The sequence below is a fragment of the Gigantopelta aegis genome, chromosome 10 (genome assembly GCF_016097555.1).
Source record: "Gigantopelta aegis isolate Gae_Host chromosome 10, Gae_host_genome, whole genome shotgun sequence".
In the NCBI taxonomy this organism is placed as follows: Eukaryota; Metazoa; Mollusca; class Gastropoda; order Neomphalida; family Peltospiridae; genus Gigantopelta; species Gigantopelta aegis.
This window is the reverse complement of record NC_054708.1, coordinates 36,172,528-36,191,511: the sequence shown is the minus strand read 5'-3', so window position 1 is coordinate 36,191,511 and position 18,984 is coordinate 36,172,528. Positions and strand designations below refer to the sequence as shown.

At 38.4% G+C, this 18,984-nt stretch overlaps 2 protein-coding genes across 2 annotated transcripts in view; both read left to right on the top strand.

The window, feature by feature from the left end:
- LOC121384113 (helicase SKI2W-like) overlaps positions 1-10,676 on the top strand; it is a 44,001-nt gene extending 33,325 nt beyond the window's left edge. Inside the window, 6 exon segments of the mRNA XM_041514348.1 lie at positions 3,690-4,096; positions 4,592-4,802; positions 5,067-5,177; positions 6,682-6,900; positions 7,480-7,620; positions 9,470-10,676. Coding sequence (XP_041370282.1) covers positions 3,690-4,096; positions 4,592-4,802; positions 5,067-5,177; positions 6,682-6,900; positions 7,480-7,620; positions 9,470-9,670 — 1,290 coding nt within the window. The 3' untranslated portion in view covers positions 9,671-10,676.
- Positions 10,677-13,334: 2,658 nt separating this feature from the next.
- On the top strand, positions 13,335-18,781 carry LOC121383600. The gene is made up of 3 exons (XM_041513689.1): positions 13,335-13,395; positions 14,471-15,007; positions 15,485-18,781. The coding sequence occupies exons 1-3, from the start codon at positions 13,335-13,337 to the stop codon at positions 18,157-18,159; spliced, it is 3,273 nt and encodes a 1,090-aa protein (XP_041369623.1). The 3' UTR covers positions 18,160-18,781.
- Positions 18,782-18,984: the final 203 nt, after the last annotated feature.

Here is an 18,984-nt window from a genome sequence, read left to right as displayed (position 1 = left end):
GAATAGTTGGTGTGTGTACTCTACAATAGCTGGTGTATATACCCTGGAATAGTTAGTGTGTGTACCCTGGAATAGTTGGTGTGTGTACCCTGGAATAGCTGGTGTGTGTGCTCTGGAATAGCTGGTGTATGTACCCTGGAATAGCTGGTGAGTGCACCCTGGAATAGCTGATTCTGCTCTGGAATAGCTGGTGTATGTAGCCTGGAATAGCTGGTGTGTGCACCCTGGAATAGCTGGTGTATGTGCCCTGGAATAGCTGGGGTGTGTGCCCTGGAATAGCTGGTGTATGTACCCTGGAATAGCTGGTGTGTGTGCCCTGGGATAGATGGTGTGTGTGCCCTGGAATAGCTGGTGTTTGTACCCTGGAATAGCTGGTGTGTGTACTCTACAATAGCTGGTGTATATACCCTGGAATAGTTAGTGTGTGTACCCTGGAATAGTTGGTGTGTGTACCCTGAAATAGTTGGTGTGTGTACCCTGGAATAGCTGGTGTATGTATGCTGGAATAGCTGGTGTACGTACACTGGAATAGCTGGTGTATATATGCTGGAATAGCTGGTGTACGTACCCTGGAATAGCTGGTGTATGTATTCTGGAATAGCTGGTGTGCGTACCCTGGAATAGCTGGTGTGTGTACGCTGGAATAGCTGGTGTATGTATTCTGGAATAGCTGGTGTATGTAGCCTGGAATAGCTGGTGTATGTACACTGGAATAGCTGGTGTATGTATGCTGGAATAGCTGGTGTTTGTACCCTGGAATAGCTGGTGTATGTATTCTGGAATAGCTGGTGTGCGTACCCTGGAATAGCTGGTGTATGTATGCTGGAATAGCTGGTGTACGTACCCTGGAATAGCTGGTGTATGTATTCTGGAATAGCTGGTGTATGTATTCTGGAATAGCTGGTGTATGTACCCTGGAATAGCTGGTGTATGTATTCTGGAATAGCTGGTGTGCACACCCTGGAATAGCTGGTGTATGTATGCTGGAATAGCTGGTGTATATATTCTGGAATAGCTGGTGTACGTACCCTGGAATAGCTGGTGTATGTATGCTGGAATAGCTGGTGTACGTACCCTGGAATAGCTGGTGTACGTACACTGGAATAGCTGGTGTACGTACGCTGGAATAGCTGGTGTATGTATTCTGGAATAGCTGGTGTATGTACCCTGGAATAGCTGGTGTATGTATTCTGGAATAGCTGGTGTGCACACCCTGGAATAGCTGGTGTATGTATGCTGGAATAGCTGGTGTATATATTCTGGAATAGCTGGTGTACGTACCCTGGAATAGCTGGTGTATGTATGCTGGAATAGCTGGTGTACGTACCCTGGAATAGCTGGTGTATGTATTCTGGAATAGCTGGTGTACGTACACTGGAATAGCTGGTGTACGTACGCTGGAATAGCTGGTGTATGTATTCTGGAATAGCTGGTGTATGTAGCCTGGAATAGCTGGTGTATGTACGCTGGAATAGCTGGTGTATGTATTCTGGAATAGCTGGTGTATGTACCCTGGGATAGCTGGTGTATGTATGCTGGAATAGCTGGCGTACGTACCCTGGAATAGCTGGTGTATGTATTCTGGAATAGCTGGTGTACGTACACTGGAATAGCTGGTGTATGTATGCTGGAATAGCTGGCGTATGTACCCTGGAATAGCTGGTGTATGTATTCTGGAATAGCTGGTGTACGTACACTGGAATAGCTGGTGTATGTATGCTGGAATAGCTGGCGTACGTACCCTGGAATAGCTGGTGTATGTATTCTGGAATAGCTGGTGTACGTACCCTGGAATAGGTGGTGTACATACACTGGAATAGCTGGTGTATGTATTCTGGAATAGCTGGTGTATATAGCCTGGAATAGCTGATGTATGTATTCTGGAATAGCTGGTGTGCATACCCTGGAATAGCTGGTGTATGTACGCTGGAATAGCTGGTGTATGTATTCTGGAATAGCTGGTGTACATATGCTGGAATAGCTGGTGTGTGTTCTCTACAATAGCTCGTGTATATACCCTGGAATAGTTAGTGTGTGTACCTTGGAATAGCTGGTGTGTACCCTGGAATAGCTGGTGTGTGTGCTCTGGAATCGCTGGTGTACGTACCCTGGAATAGCTGATGTGTGTACCCTGGAATAGCTGATGTGTGTACCCTGGAATAGCTGGTGTATGTACCCTGGAATAGCTGGTGTACGTACGCTGGAATAGCTGGTGTATGTACACTGGAATAGCTGGTGTATATACGCTGGGATAGCTGGTGTATGTATTCTGGAATAGCTGGTGTACGTACCCTGGAATAGCTGGTGTATGTACCCTGGAATAGCTGGTGTATGTATTCTGGAATAGCTGGTGTACGTACACTGGAATAGTTGGTGTGTGTACTCTACAATAGCTGGTGTATATACCCTAGAATAGTTAGTGTGTGTACCCTGGAATAGTTGGTGTGTGTACCCTGAAATAGTTGGTGTGTGTACCCTGGAATAGCTGGTGTGTGTACCCTGAAATAGTTGGTGTGTGTACCCTGGAATAGCTGGTGTGTGTGCTCTGGAATAGCTGGTGTATGTAGCCTGGAATAGCTGGTGTGTGCACCCTGGAATAGCTGGTGTATGTGCCCTGGAATAGCTGGGGTGTGTGCCCTGGGATAGATGGTGTGTGTGCCCTGGAATAGCTGGTGTATGTACCCTGGAATAGCTGGTGTGTGTGCCCTGGGATAGATGGTGTGTGTGCCCTGGAATAGCTGGTGTGTGTGCCCTGGAATAGCTGGTGTATGTGCCCTGGAATAGCTGGGGTGTGTGCCCTGGGATAGATGGTGTGTGTACCCTGGAATAGCTGGTGTATGTACCCTGGAATAGCTGGTGTGTGTGCCCTGGGATAGATGGTGTGTGTGCCCTGGAATAGCTGGTGTTTGTACCCTGAAATAGCTGGTGTGTGTACCCTGGAATAGCTGGTGTATGCACCCTGGAATAGCTGGTGTATGTATCCTGGAATAGCTAGTGTGCGCACCCTGGAATAGCTTGTGTATGTGCCCAGCACAGTATATTTGAACGTCACTTACATATAAGCATGAACATAAGTAATAACATATAGCTTATGTATTGATCAAACAAGTCAACAATTTAGTAGTTGTAAGAACTAGATAGAAATTAGAATGTTTGTTACTCTTTAGGTTGTGTTACATTACAGGTACATTCACAATGATTCAACACTGTTCAGTTTGTCACAAACTATAAGTCCCAGTCAAACTTAGTTTATAGTTGCACCTATGGATGTTCATCACAGTGCATCAAAACATTTATAGTAGGCAAGACATTTTATTCCTCAGAATTCTTATGTTAAAATACCTATCTGTTGCCAATACAGCACAATCTTAGCTTTGTTCAAATGGAGATCATTGATTATTTATTGTTAAATATGTAACTGGTTATCTGGAACTCAATGACTATTTGGTTTGCCTTTCGTATAACAATATAATATGTTATGATATACCACCACTGGCCTTCATGCTGTAGTGGTTAGGCTGCACTCATATTTAATGTTGGTAGATCATACTGCAGAATGTATAGCTCAGTGCAGACAATTCAGGAGACCACAGTGACATCTGTCTCTCACTAAACACTGACCATGTTGCCAGATAGAAAGTGCTTGAACTGTAACTGGATAGTAATCGAAAGCCAATGTTAATTTTCAGACTGTGGTTCTGTCTCACCCTGCTGCCATGAAGGCTCTGTCTCCGGGACGAATCGTGATCATCAATGACTCTCACCAACGTCGCGTCCTTGGGGTTGTCCTGCAGGCCAGCGCCGGCTCCAGTGGGGAGAAGAAGTTCATTGTGCTGGTCGTAGGTGAAAATAATGTGAACGATTCGGTGCAGATGAAAACACGGTGCGTTGATTCGGAGATAAATAAACAGTATGTTGATTCAGAAGGACCTGAGCCAGTGTTGCCGACTCAACTGTTTGTGCCCGATGGTCCCATCACACAGATGTTACTGACCCTGATGCCTAGGGACATCAGCGTCATCACGACAAAGACTATTAAAGTGGAACCAGAGAAGATTGTCAATGATATCAAAAAAAGACAACAAGCTCGTTTTAAGTAAGATATGTTAATAGTGTTGGTAGTATATACTAGTAATCAGTGTTTGTCGAATGTTCTCATCTTCCCATGCTAGTCAGTAAGTGGAGTCTGCGTGGCAGTGGGTTTCTTCTCTCACTCTCTGGTGTCACAATTACCATGTTAGACTACCAGACGTTCCCTCCTTCTGGCTATCTCTTTATTTCAGTGGGTTTCTTCTCTCACTCTCTAGTGTCACAATTACCATGTTAGACTACCAGACCTTCCCTCCTTCTGGCTATCTCTTTATTTCAGTGGGTTTCTTCTCTCACTCTCTAGTGTCACAATTACCATGTTAGACCACCAGACGTTCCCTCCTTCTGGCTATCTCTTTATTTCATTGCTATTTCAACCAACAATTGCAAGTCACACAGTTTATCTTCTAAATTCTCGTTATTTAACACAATGCATTTTGTCTTAAGTCTGCATTTTGGAATTGGCAATACATTTAATGAGATTTTTTTAACATTCTTCTAGAGATGACCCTCCTGGTCAGTCTGTTTCCATAGCAACACAAGAATTGATGCGATTGACAGAAGCGAACCCATCTGGCCTACCTGGTCTTGATCCAGTGAAGGATTTGCGTGTTCGTGATATAAGTCTTGTCGAACAGTTCAGAGCTCTCCAACTCATGGAGGAAGTATTCTCCAAGTATCAGTGCATCCACTGTCCCAACTTTGATGATCATGTAATTATATATTCTTCACTGTCAGTACACTAAAACATTTGATATTATTTTATGATATAACCTCTACATAAGTTTATATATTGTTTGTCAATAGTGGGTTATTTGGTGGGCTTTTTGAACAAAATAATAATCACATTACTTACCTTTCAGTTTGATTTTGATTGTGTTAAATTTCAGTTTGAATTTGATTTTGATTGTGTTAAATTTCAGTTTGAGTTTGATTGTGTTAAATTGCGGTTTGATTTTGATTGTGTTAAATTTCAGTTTTGTGAGATCCGTAAAAACATGCAGCTCCGTGCTAATTATCATCATCTCCAACATCTGCTGTCCGATGAGAGCCTCGTCCTGCTCCCAGAATACGAACAGAGGGTTGAGGTTTGTGTCAACAGTGTGTCAACACTGCCATTTAGAAACAAAATTGCTATGGGTGAAATGGCCCACCAATGGCAATTTAAAGCCTGCCCATGGCAATGAGTGTTTTTTAAATGACTTTTGCAGCAACTAAATAAAACTGAAAAGTTATTTTACTGAATGTTGACATATTTTAAATGTACTAATGCTATATACTGGCAGCTAATGTACACCAGGTGTAAACATTTTGCCATCATTGAGGAGCTTTACCGCCGGCAGTTTTGTGCCGTCGGTGATGCTCCCGACCTACAGCAGTTTATATCTCAACGACTGCAATTGCCGTCGGTGCCATCGTGAAGTTCGAGCCCTGATTTGATCAGTTCATGTGTGATGGTGCGGTTTCAGTTTGCCTTTCACCATTCTTGCATTCAACCTGTCATTTACATCATGGCATTACATTAGTTTAATATTAAATAACTTCATATGATTTGGGTTTTTTATCATGCAACCACTGTTTCTATTGGTTGATTATGATGACAGATTAAAGCAAAGTCATAAATGTATACTAGCAGATTATGACTTTTGACATCACACATGTGACATCACACGTATAGCTACCTTACAAAGTTGACATACCGCATGTGACATCACATGTATAGCTACGTTACAAAGTTGACATACCATGTGTCACATCACACGTATAGCTACGTTACAAAGTTGACATCACACATGTGACGTCGCACGCAAAATTGACATCACGCTGTGACGTCACAAAGTTAGACATCACGCATGTGACGTCGCACGCATAGCTACGTCACAAAGTTGACATCACGCATGTGACGTCGCACGCATAGCTACGTCACAAAGTTGACATCACGCATGTGACGTCACACGCATAGCTACGTCACAAAGTTGACATCACGCATGTGACGTCACACGCATAGCTATGTTACAAAGTTGATAATAATGGTATCATAATGTGTTTTTCTGTTTTATAACCATGTGTCTGTGGATCGTGACTGGTATCGCAATGTGTGTTTTTCTGTTTTATAACCATGTGTCTGTGGATCGTGACTGGTATCGCAATGTGTGTTTTTCTGTTTTATAACCATGTGTCTGTGGATCGTGACTGGTATCGCAATGTGTGTTTTTCTGTTTTATAACCAATCGTGACTGGTATCGGAATGTGTCTGTTTTATAACCATGTGTCTGTGGATCGTGACTGGTATCGCAATGTGTGTTTTTCTGTTTTATAACCATGTGCCTGTGGATCGTGACTGGTATCGGAATGTGTGTTTTTCTGTTTTATAACCATGTGTCTGTGGATCGTGACTGGTATCGCAATGTGTGTTTTTCTGTTTTATAACCATGTGTCTGTGGATCGTGACTGGTATCGCAATGTGTGTTTTTCTGTTTTATAACCATGTGCCTGTGGATCGTGACTGGTATCGGACTGGTATCGTTTTTCTGTTTTATAACCATGTGTGTGGATCGTTACTGGTATCGTAATGTGTGTTTTTCATTGCAGGTCCTTAAAAAACTGAATTATCTAGATCAGAACAACGCAGTTCAATTGAAAGGTCGAGTAGCGTGCGAGATCAGCACACATGAGTTGATCATCACTGAACTTGTGTTTGAGAATGTACTAACGGGCCTGCATCCCGCCGATATCGCTGCCTTGTTATCATGCATGGTGTTTGAACAAAAACGCTGCTCGGAACCAAATTTAGCGGATAATTTGGAAAAGGTGTTTATTTTTAGTTTTCACTTTCTTATGCATTCCCTTACCCAAGTAAGAATGAGTTTTGGTTATAAGTGATTTATGAAACGAATACCTTTTAGCTGTTGTAAACGATTGACGTGATCCAATCAAAGCAAATGTTGGTGATTTTTGTTGCACTGGAAGTACAGCCTCTGTCAAACATGATTGAAAACCGAGATTGTGGATTTTAAAACAGTTTGCCTAAATTGAGGACCTTATACATGTGTATCATTTATGACCTTTTCTGGATGATTTGGTTTACTAGCGAAAAGAGAATTCTAAGTATATATTACTTAATTAGTTTCATTCAGTATTAATGTATTTTAAGGTAAAAATAATATTAAATGAATTTATTTTTTGTTTAATTTTTTGGCATGAATACAGTAATTTTGTTTTGTTTGTTTGTTCATTCATTCATTCATTCATTCATTCATTCATTCATATATAATGAAGATACTGTGTATATAAGTATTTGGCTAAAATACCGGTGTAGTATTGATTTTTTTTTTTGATTTTTTTTTTTATCATTATTATTTATTTATTTACTTATTTATTTATTTACAGGGGAAAGAAAGTATTCTTGAAGTGGCTGAAAGGATAGGAAAGCTGCAGAAAGAGTGTGGGATGTCAATGCCTGTGGAAGACTTCAAGGCCTTATTTCACTTTAACTTGATGGAAGTTGTTTTTGAGTGGGCTAGAGGAATGGTTAGTAACTGCATTTGTTTGTCATTACAACCATATAACAAATTTTGTCTGAAAGCATTTACTCATATTGCATTCTGAATTATGTATTGAAAAACGACACACAATTTTGATTCTTCAGGACATTGCTTTTAATTCAGAAGTCTTAAAATGTAATGTTTTTGACTACTTAACTACATGTAAATAATTGTGAATCAAAATACTCTATGTAAGTATATACTTTAAACAATATGATTAAATATATACTCTGTCAAAAAAGAAATTCATAGGTGATGGGGAAAGAAGAAAAGTGTTTGATTTTACAAAATATTGTTTTTTGTACACTGTTGCTGAATGACCATGTTTGTTAATGTTCCTGGAATGGGACAGCATGCCCAAATGCATCCTAAAACAAATTTAACGCACGTTGTGCGACAATTGCAGGAAATCGTCATGAAATGGTCAGATTTTGGCGAATGCACGTGAAACTCGTGGAAAGATTGGGGTAGTGATGGGTATTTAAAGCTGCAATGCTTGCAATGATGCCTCATTTCCATTTCGACGTAGACGAATTGCAAGATGCCAAGACTAATCCTGCCGAATCGAAACATTGCAATAGGCCGCCTCCAGTTAGGTGAATCGCAGCCAGCAGTCGCACGCCACATGAACATCCATCAGAGCACCATTTCACGTTGCATGTACCAGCAATTTCAGTCAGCTGAAGACTGGCCCAGAAGTGGAAGACCTCGCATAACAACTGCAGCACAAGATCGCTACATCCAGGTTCTGCACTTCCGTCACCGAACTGCCACAGTAACGAACACTGCTAGACGCATACCTGGTTTGAGAAGGGTGTCTCCACAAACCATTCGGAAACGACTTTGAGAAGCTGGTTTACGGGCTAGGAGACCGTATGTTGGCACCATCCTGTGACGTCAACATCGACATTTACGTGTTCACTGGTGCACGAATGTACAGGGGTGGAACTTGGGAAACTTGCGGCGAGTATGGTTCAGTGATGAGTCATGTTTCCTTTTACAGAGACATGATGGACGACAACATGTGTACAAACGCCGCAATGAACATTTTGCCAACAACTGCATCACTCAAGTTGACAGATTCGGTGGAGTGAATGTCATGATGTGGGGAGCCATCTCATACACAGGCAGAAGTGAACTTGTGTTCGTACAAGGCAACCTGACAGCTGTACGCTACCGGGATGAAATTCTTCGCTGTCACATGCTTCACATTTTGAATGGACAGAGAGAACTCTTTCAGCAGGACAATGCCAGGCCGCATACGGCACGTGTGACTGGATTTCCTACAGAATGAGAACATTAATGTGCTGCCATGGCAAGATTGCCAGATCTCAACCCCATTGAACATCTATGGGACGAACTGGACAGATGTGTACACCAGCATGACCCGGAGCCTCAGATGCTTCTGCAACTGTCACATGCACTGCAGGAAGAATGGGCTAGCATTCCACGTGCCCGGATTCAGAGACTCATTCAGTCTATGCCAAGGAGATGTCGTGCAGTGATTGCTGCTGCTGGTGGCCACACAAGGTACTGATTTCAGCACCCTCATGTGACACTGTTTGGTGACAAAAACGCCTCCACTACCGTCAGTCCATAGCAAGAACATTGTCACATATGCATGTCAAATTTTACTGTGTTATGATCATAAATAACAAAATTATGCCACTTCGTATTAAAGAGATAATTCCATAAATATTTTTGCCTCTGCATTTTTTTTGACAGACTATAGTTTGGTTTACTTTACTCACACAGTTAAATAATTTAGTACGGTGTACTCGGTCAGCATTATTGAATATAATACCATTAAATAAATAACATGATTGTGTTTACAGCCTTTTGCCGAGATCACCAATTTGACGGATGTGCAGGAGGGAATCATTGTGCGCTGCATCCAGCGACTGAATGAGACTTTACGAGATGTCCGCAATGCAGCCCGCATCATAGGAGACCCAGTGTTGTACCAGAAGATGGAGGAAGCATCCACCATGATCAAGAGAGACATTGTATTTGCAGCTAGCCTATACACCCAGTGAAGTAGCTAGTGTGATATGACTCTGTCCTAGTAAATAATGCTGGCTACTGCATTCGTTTTATATGTGTACAATATACTACATGGAGTACGGTGCTGATGATAATGTAGAGAAAGCAGCTTACATAGTGAATATTAAACAAGTTCTTGTCTGAGATCGTTTATATTACGAGTGTGTTTTCAGTCCTACATTATGAACAAGAGCCAGTGATGTTTGATTAAAAACACACGAGTTGTAATATAAATGGTCTCACTCGGGAACGAGTATAGTATTTTATTTATTTCACCATACATCAATGAACAAAAAATAGCATATAATGACTAAACAAGACATGAAAATGCACAGATTGAAGACCAGGGGGAAAATGATATCATATTGTGGTCACTTTCATTTAGCTATTTATCAATGAAACTTTGCATTCCTATGCCACACATCTATCAATGACGTTTGCACAAACACTATTATAAATATATTCAAGGCTAAACAGAATTATAAAAATATATATTTTGTTAAATTATGCTGCTAATATTAATTATAAAAATTGACAGCAAGTATTTTTTCGATATAAAAATATGAATCGAAAGAACGATGGGCACACATTTTGCATGAAGATCTATGCGGAGTTGTACTGTGTGACAGTCGATCACCTGATCAGAGGTCATGACCTTTCAAAAGACATATTCCACAATGTGAAGAGAGGATAAATATCACATGGGTATCTCTTCCACCGTGGTGTAATAAACAGTAATTACAAACCTGGCAACAGAGTTGTATGTTGATGATAACTGTTGATAGTGATAACACACATTTATTAAAACTGTAGATGTTTTTCTATGTATTTTGCATTAAATATAAATGATGTTATAGTATGCTGAGGAAAGCTTGTAACTTTTAACATTTAAAGGGACATTCCCGAGTTTGCTGCAGTTTTTAAGATGTTATCGACTAACAGAGACTTTTTGACGACTGTAATTACATATCAAATATACTTTTCTGCATAAATTATTAGTGGCTGTATATCAAACGTGTTTCTGATAGTTCTAATATTTGTACTAGGTTAAATTTCATTTTATTTCATAAAAAGGATTTTTTCTTAAGTGCGAAATTATTTGAAGACAAAATCCAGTTTGGGCGTCTTACAAATATTAAATCGACCAGAAACACATTGAATATACAGACACTGATATTCTAAAGAAGAAAATATATTTAATATTTAACTTTAATCGTAGAAATATTTTATTAGTCAGAAACATCTTACAATGCAGAAAACTCGGGAATGTCCCTTTAATTGAATCCCTCCATTTTGTTTCAAATATCCAGTACCTAACAGGTTCAAGCCTGGTGCCATAGCCGATGCATCACTGGTGCTAACAGTTAAACACACTGCAGTTACAAGTGTATTGAACTGTAATTTTAAATTATATTAAATTCTGTAAAATCTGATAAAATATTCATGTGACACATTAAATTTTTGTCCATTTATTTTTATGTGTTATTTATCATACAATATGAACCATTTAGTTTGGCCATGTTGTGTATATTGTTTTTTTTTTGTTGTTGTGGGTTATGTTTGTAAACTGGGCATGTTGTATTTTATGAAAGGATAAAATCAATTATTTGTGTAATAAAATTCAGATATATATATATCAGTGAACAGTTTACCTGACAGAATATTTAGTTGATTTTTGGTTAGATATATACATAGCATTCATGAATTTTTACAGTTACTTGGTAAAATAAATTAATTGTGTGTACGTGCACCGGTATATGTTTGTGTGTATATGGGTATATGTATCAGTATTTTAATGTTTTATTCATGTCAATTTTCGATATACATGTTCAGTATAGTAAAATACTAGTATATTAGACTGTATTTTTCATCAAAATGTTACGAGAATAAATTATAACAAACTAGAAAATGTAATACCTATCCTGAAATCGTAAAGTTGATGGAACAAGTGTGCTTTTGTAATTACACACATGCAGGCACGCACGATCTGCATCTGTACATAAACCAGAATTAGTAATTTAATTATTCAACAAACTAGAACATATTGTATGCTTTGACAGTACAAATGTTATCTATTTCCTACTGATATACATGTGTTTGTATATTAGTGTAATTTTTGTGTAACTGTTAACTTTGAATTAATTTATCATTATTTTATGATGGATATATTTGTTGTGTCTACATTTTTGGTGGATTATAAAATAAACTAGTGCTATTTTTTGCACATATATATTTATATTTAGTGTTTGTTATAATCTATAGTGTACAAATAATAGTGGGTTGCTGAAGTACATTATCTGTATTGCCATGCGCTTCTTTCGCTTAGAGGGTTTAGTTTACTTACATATCAAAATACTGCCTTTCTAACTGTTTTTTGCCAGTCAACATCACAACAGGCTAGGAGAGTTTTTAACCTATCGTCCCGTTGCCCCAGCGATTATTTCACATTTATATTAACTCAATAGTTTGAGTCAGTCAAATTGTGCTTCGGGCTTTGTAGCTTGATGGACCGAATATCTGGCAGGAATGTCTGCCAGTTTCAACTCCTGACTTTTCAAATTAATTTTCTTTTTATGTTTTTTACAAAGAAAGAAATGTTTTATTTAACAATGCACTCAACACATTTTATTTACGGTTATATGGCATCAGACATTGGTTAAGGACCACACAGATTTTGAGAGGAAACCCGCTGATTAGCCAGTACATGGGCTACTCTTTCTGATTAGCAGCAAGGGATCTTTTATTTGCACTTCCCACAGGCAGGATAGCACAAACCATGGCCTTTGTTGAACCAGTTATGGATCACTGGTCGGTGCAAGTGGTTTACACCTACCCATTGAGCCTTACGGAGCACTCACTCGGGGGTTTGGAGTCGGTATCTGGATTAAAAATCCCATGCCTCGACTGGGATCCGAACCCAGTACCTACCAGCCTGTAGACCGATGGCCTAACCACGACGCCACCGAGGCCGGTCATGTGTTTTAGATACGATAATAATTGAGACCAGCAACCAAGTTTTAAAAGTTGTATTAATTGTATCATTGAATGGGACACTAATGTGTTTACTCAGTGTTAATGGATTAAGCCAGAAATACTGATGCTGCTGAATGAGTATCATACAAACTTACATCCCAATGTACTAGCGATATATTAGTCTCTGTGGTTGGTAATTTGATGTAGATTACTGTCAATATACTTAACTGTACATTAATGTCCGTGTCCATTAAATTCTCTTTGTATTACTTTATTAAGTAATACAATATTGTTTAAATAGCTGTAAACCAATTACTTAGTTTGGTCCGGAAAGTTTCGACCCTTGACGTTTCAAATTACTTTTCTTTTCATGTATTTTAGATAATATAATAATTCTGACCAGCAACTAAGTTAGAAATGGTATTGTGTCTTTGAATGGCACACGAATGTGTTCTTAATGGTTTGGTCGGTTGTATTTAATCAGCGTTAATGGCTTAAGCCAGGGACATTACATTAATGTCCTTGTCCACTACATTCTGTTTGCATTACTTGATTTAGTAATACACTATTGTTTAAATAGCTGTAAACCAACCGTGTCATCATTATTAAATGGGTGTGAATCAATAACGAAAGTTACAATATAAGCCACATCTCCGAGGTTGACGATCAGAACTAGTGTCGACCATGTGTTTCAGATCGGCACTCACCGTAACCCTATTGGGAGTCCTCGTCTTTGGCAGTTCAGGTATTTATATATTTTATTACTTTGTATAGGTTTGAAAATACATATCAGCTATTTGGAATAATATTTTTCTTTGAAAATTAAAGAAGGTTTATCCAAAAGTATCAAGACAACTAAATGTTCATATTTAAAATTCTATTTTCTTTTCAGGAAACGTACTAAATAACCAACATTTAACAATATTTGTTTGTTTGTTTGTTTTTTTTGTTTTTTTACTATAAACAACTCTCAGAAAATATTTTCTTTTAAATGTTTTATTTGATCATTTTTCATACAGGACATCCGTACTTTGGATAAAGACAAAAGCAAATATTTTAACATCCATTTTACATAAATTGATACATACATTTATCATATTTGCATCAACAGTCGTCAAACAAAAACGTCAATAACTTTACACTGAAAGTTGTCCAGCGTTTTGAAAACAGAAACGTCATGCACTAGTTTATTTTTATTTTTATGTGGTTCCCATTCAAAACGACACCGCATCACATATTCATGCGTTTTTGAATATCGATTGATGGCTGACTGGAATTATAGTTGCATATGCAGTCTACAAAAATACGTTGTATTAAGTTTGAGATTATACGATAAAGATAAAGAATTATTACCCTAATGTGTTTCAGTATCGTCAATATCATATATTAGGATAAAAAGATTGTATTATGCTTGCATAATACAATTTTTATTCCCAATATATGATATTGACGATACTGAAACACATTCTGGTAATAACCTCTATATATCTGTCAATGATATTATTATATGTGTTCATCAAATAGGTGTATATATGTAAGTATGTATAAACATATTTATGAATTCATCTTAAACTTCCAATGTAAATGGACAATGAAAAATGGACCCAAATTTGTCGAACAAGTCATAATTACAAGTTGATAAAAAAAAACCCAGTTGTATTAGTAATAATAGTAAAATAATAGTCTGTGAACTCACTCTCTCTCTCTCTCTCTCTCTCTCTCTCTCTCTCTCTCTCTCTCTCTCTCTCTCTCTCTCTCTCTCTCTCTCTCTCTCTCATTCTTTATATTGTATAACATCTGTTCGCATTTTATTTTACCAGGCTTTTCTGAAGAAAACGGTGAAAATCCTCTTTTTAGCACCGTAAATCAAGGAGAAAACTCAGGAAATCTTGGAGAAAACCCTCTTGTCGGCAGAGAAAACCGTGGAGAAAATGAAACTAGATGTGTTCTGAACAGGACTGGACTCATTCCCACCAATACACCAGCATGTTGCACAAGATCCTGTTACGGATATTGTGGACAGAGCCACACCATCACCAGATCGTTTAAGCTTGACTGTAACTGTGACGTGGACTGCACTGTGTTTGGAGACTGTTGCCATGACTACTACTTTGTTTGTCTCTCCTGGAACATGGCGGATATTACTAGTAAAAAGAAAACATTCGATCTTATTCATCAACAGCTGCAGACCGTCAGTGACCTGAAAGAGAAGGCACTGACAGAGCGGCTATATGAGTATAAACAATGCATATCAAACGGCAATTCAACCTATTTTTGGATGATATCTAGCTGTCCGCAAGGTTCACTCAAATCTCTGGCCACTTTGTGTAAAGATGCAAATCTCAGAATGGTTGGAGGTATCCCTGTTTCTCATAAATACTTTGGTGCAATTACATTTCGCAATATATACTGTGCTAAATGTCATGGACTTAAAACCAATGATGTGGTCATTTGGACATCATCAGCCAAATGTCCAACAACTATTAATGAAGAGGTTCTAAACAATTTAAACGAATTGAGCAAACTTTTTAGAAATGAAACCTGTAAAATGACAAGTATGCCACCATTTACTGCACCAAGGACATGTTCCGAAGAATATACAAAAAGTCCGTCATTAGGTTTACTTTACAACGAAATTAATTCGTCTGTTTCAAATGTTTGTTATTTGTGTGAAGCCTACCATTATAGAATTTTCATTAATTTTGATGTGTTTCGCAATCCCCACTGCATGCAATGTTTGTTAGGAAATATTTCATATGAGAGTACTAGTGCGATGCAATGTGAGAAGAACTATTTTACATATTTTGACAAAAACCTTCCTCTGTGTGGTACAGATTTCTCGTGCAAAGACAAATGCAAGAGCCGTAACGATCTGGACCCACAACACACAAAGTGCCAATGTGACCTGTTGTGTATGATATTTGGTGACTGCTGCTTTGATTACTATTCCGAGTGTCTCAATTCAACCATTACTGAAACCGTTAAAGACGGGGCACTAGACAATATCACGGCTTTAAACAGTGTGCCACCCAATGAGCTCCATCACACCGCAATACAATATTTACTCAAATACAGAAAGTACCAGGATTGCATACACTACAGCGACTCAACTAGTGTCTGGATGATTGCACAGTGTCCTCCAAGTTATGAAAACCATACAATCACAGGGAAATGCATGGATGCTGTACTTGAAAACAATCCCGTTTCACACAAGCGTATTCAATATATTACATTTAGAAATAAATATTGTGCGCTGTGTCACAATATGTCTGCTGACAACCTTGAACCATGGTCTTCGTCTGTGAGATGTGAAGAGTTTACTCCTGATCCCCAATTATCATACTCCGAGATTGTTGAATTTCTACTGAAGAACTGCGTACTCACTGTATCTCCTTACTCCAAACCTGAGATGGTGCGACCATGTCTGCCAAACACCTCCATCTTAGAGTCAGAAGGGGAACTGAGGACACTTTGTTTGTTCTACCAGTTTCCAGTTACTAATCAGTATAATCGGATATCAAAAAACCCACATTGTTCTGGTAGTACTAAGGTAGAAAATGTTCAATGTTTCGAAACAAGCAAAAAAGGCGAATCCTTGATACCAGGTATCGGCAGCCTGAGTATTTTGTTCAGCTTTGATTCTGAAAGTAGTGATCTTACATTAAACGTTACGAAAGACGGACGAAAAATAGTGGTGAAGTCTCGAGCCATGCTCTGTGAAGTAGATGAAGTATACAACGTATTTTCGGAGAGTTGTACCAGACTCGTTTGTCCCATTGGCAAAATTCCCATAAATGGATCGTGTTTGATCCAGGGAATGCACATTATCAACAAGGACACCCAGTTACTACCAAATGGATCGCAGTTCGTCTATAGTGAGATGAATGCAGACGGCTGGGGTAACAAAGATAGTTTACTAAAGTGGACATTTTTCAAGTATGGACACATAATTGAGAGATACTATTTGTCAGATTTTGCTTTATTTATTAAAAATATTGATAAACATAGAGATCTCGTAATAGATGACGAAACATTTCTGAAGAGAATTTTCGAGTTAAATGTTGCCAGTATCAATAGCAAATCTGATCGCTTATCAACGTCGGTTACTGGAACTATTTCAAATGCATTACAAAATGATTTTTTGTCCATTAGATTGTCTACCAATATTGAACAATTTCTCTCCAGTATTTCATCTAGTTTTATAAGAGACGAATACAATATGATGTTTTTAAATTATCTTACAATGACAAATTATAAAGGGGAAGGGAATTTGACATGTGCAAAAGGTTTTCTGAAGAAGTGGCTGAACCCTACATTTTCTGTTGTGGATGGGACACATTACGGCAATATATCTAACAGATATTTCCCACTAAATAACGTCCCATTTGAAATGGCATTTAATATTAGTAATTCAGAATTGAAAGTGTTTTCAATTCTAACTTGTGAACTTTCCCTTGACTGCAGTGCAGTGTCTTACAATAAATCGGAATTTGAAATTCTCAACAACACTCTGTATATATTGGACAGCGGACTTATCTTGGATAGTGATCACTTCATTCTACTGGGTGATACAGCACTAGTTTGTTCAAATTTCTCCAGAGACTATACCTATTTTGAAAACGTTAAGTTCTTTAATTTCAACCCAACTCAGGGAATTGTAACGATGGCAACAGCAATAATTTCAATAGTTTGTTTAGTGCTTACCCTGGCCGTATATTCGCTGCTCACTGAGTTGAGAAACGTACCCGGCAAACTGATAATGTCCCTGTCCATGATGCTGTTAATTTCCCAGTGCTTGCTGCTTCTGATCAAGCTACCAGCAGGAAGACTGTGCACTGTTTTTGCTGTAATTACCCATGCTTCTTGGCTCTCCACGTTTGCATGGATGACTGCCATTGGTGCCAATTTGGCCATCACATTCAGGGTAAATTCTTCTGGGTCGTCTTTACCTACTGGTGGAAAACTCTACATGAAGTATGCTTTGTTTGCATGGGGAATTCCACTCTGTATTGTCTTAACATCCGCCGCAGTCGACTTTGCTAACGTTTCCGGTCTATCTATTGGCTACGGTAACGGCAACGTCTGTTGGATTTCGAACAATACTGCTAGCTTGATAGTCTTTGGGGTTCCATTAGCAGTCTTACTCGTCTTAAACATTGCATGTTTTCTTGTCACCATTTATGGGATTCAGAAGGCCACAAAGATATCTAAGAATATTTCTTGTACAAGAAAAGACCGACAAACCTTTTGGATATACAGTAAGCTGTTCATGATAACAGGGCTTTCTTGGTGTTTTTGTTTTGTGGCTGCTTTTGCTAACATTGAGGCTATCTGGTATGTTTTTATTGTATCCAACAACCTGCAAGGGCTGTTCGTGTTTCTGGGGTTTGCTTGTACTTCCCGTGTGCTTGCTCTGTTGAAGAAGAAATACTGTTCACCTGAACCAGAATTTCACAATGTGACACACACTACACCTGTACCATTTGATTCCCAAGCAACTGTACATTAAGACAGTTAATCCTTCTAAACATATACATGTACTTATAAAAGTAATACAGTTATACATTTATATATAGGAGACAAGAGATCCACAAGGGTTGTTTGTGGAATGCTTGTATAAATGGTAATTTTGTCTTCAACGAGTTGAATTTTATTAGTTTTAGAGCAGACACACGCAGTTACACTAGTAATGAATGCGCCTGTAGACAAAATGATATACCAGTTCGTGTGCATATCAGTAGTATTTGTTCTCCAGAAACATTGTTAACCCTGCTAAAGCATTGTGTTATCTTTCTGATAGGCAATTGACTGATATCAGAAGAATGTCTCACCAACTTTTATTTCTTGCACATGTTGCCAGTAACTAGAACTACTGTGATCAAATATTTTATATCAAAGAAACATAATTGTTGTTTTAGTGGTTTTGTTAATAGCGTCATTGGTGTAATTGGGAACAACATTCTCCAAACAATTGATCGTTGAAATTTGTTTTATTGTAAATCCTGACTGTATTTTGTGTCTTGTAAATGTTTGTACATTCAGTTTCCGACTGTGATTGTGACAGCAATATATATATTTTAATTGCTGGAAAAACAAAAGTTCCATATGTGTCCGAAATAGAATAAAATTGATGTTCGTCGATTGTTTGTGTTTTTCCTCATTTTGTTTTCCCTGAAAGTGTTCTAGTGGATGTACAAAGGATTCTCGAATTTCACAAAGTGACACGAATGGCAAAATGCTCTTCGTGATTATCTATTAACTTGATAAATGATTAGTTTATGACAAATGACAGTATTTGTTTTAAGTTTCTTAAAATAACGAGGAAACCAAAAAG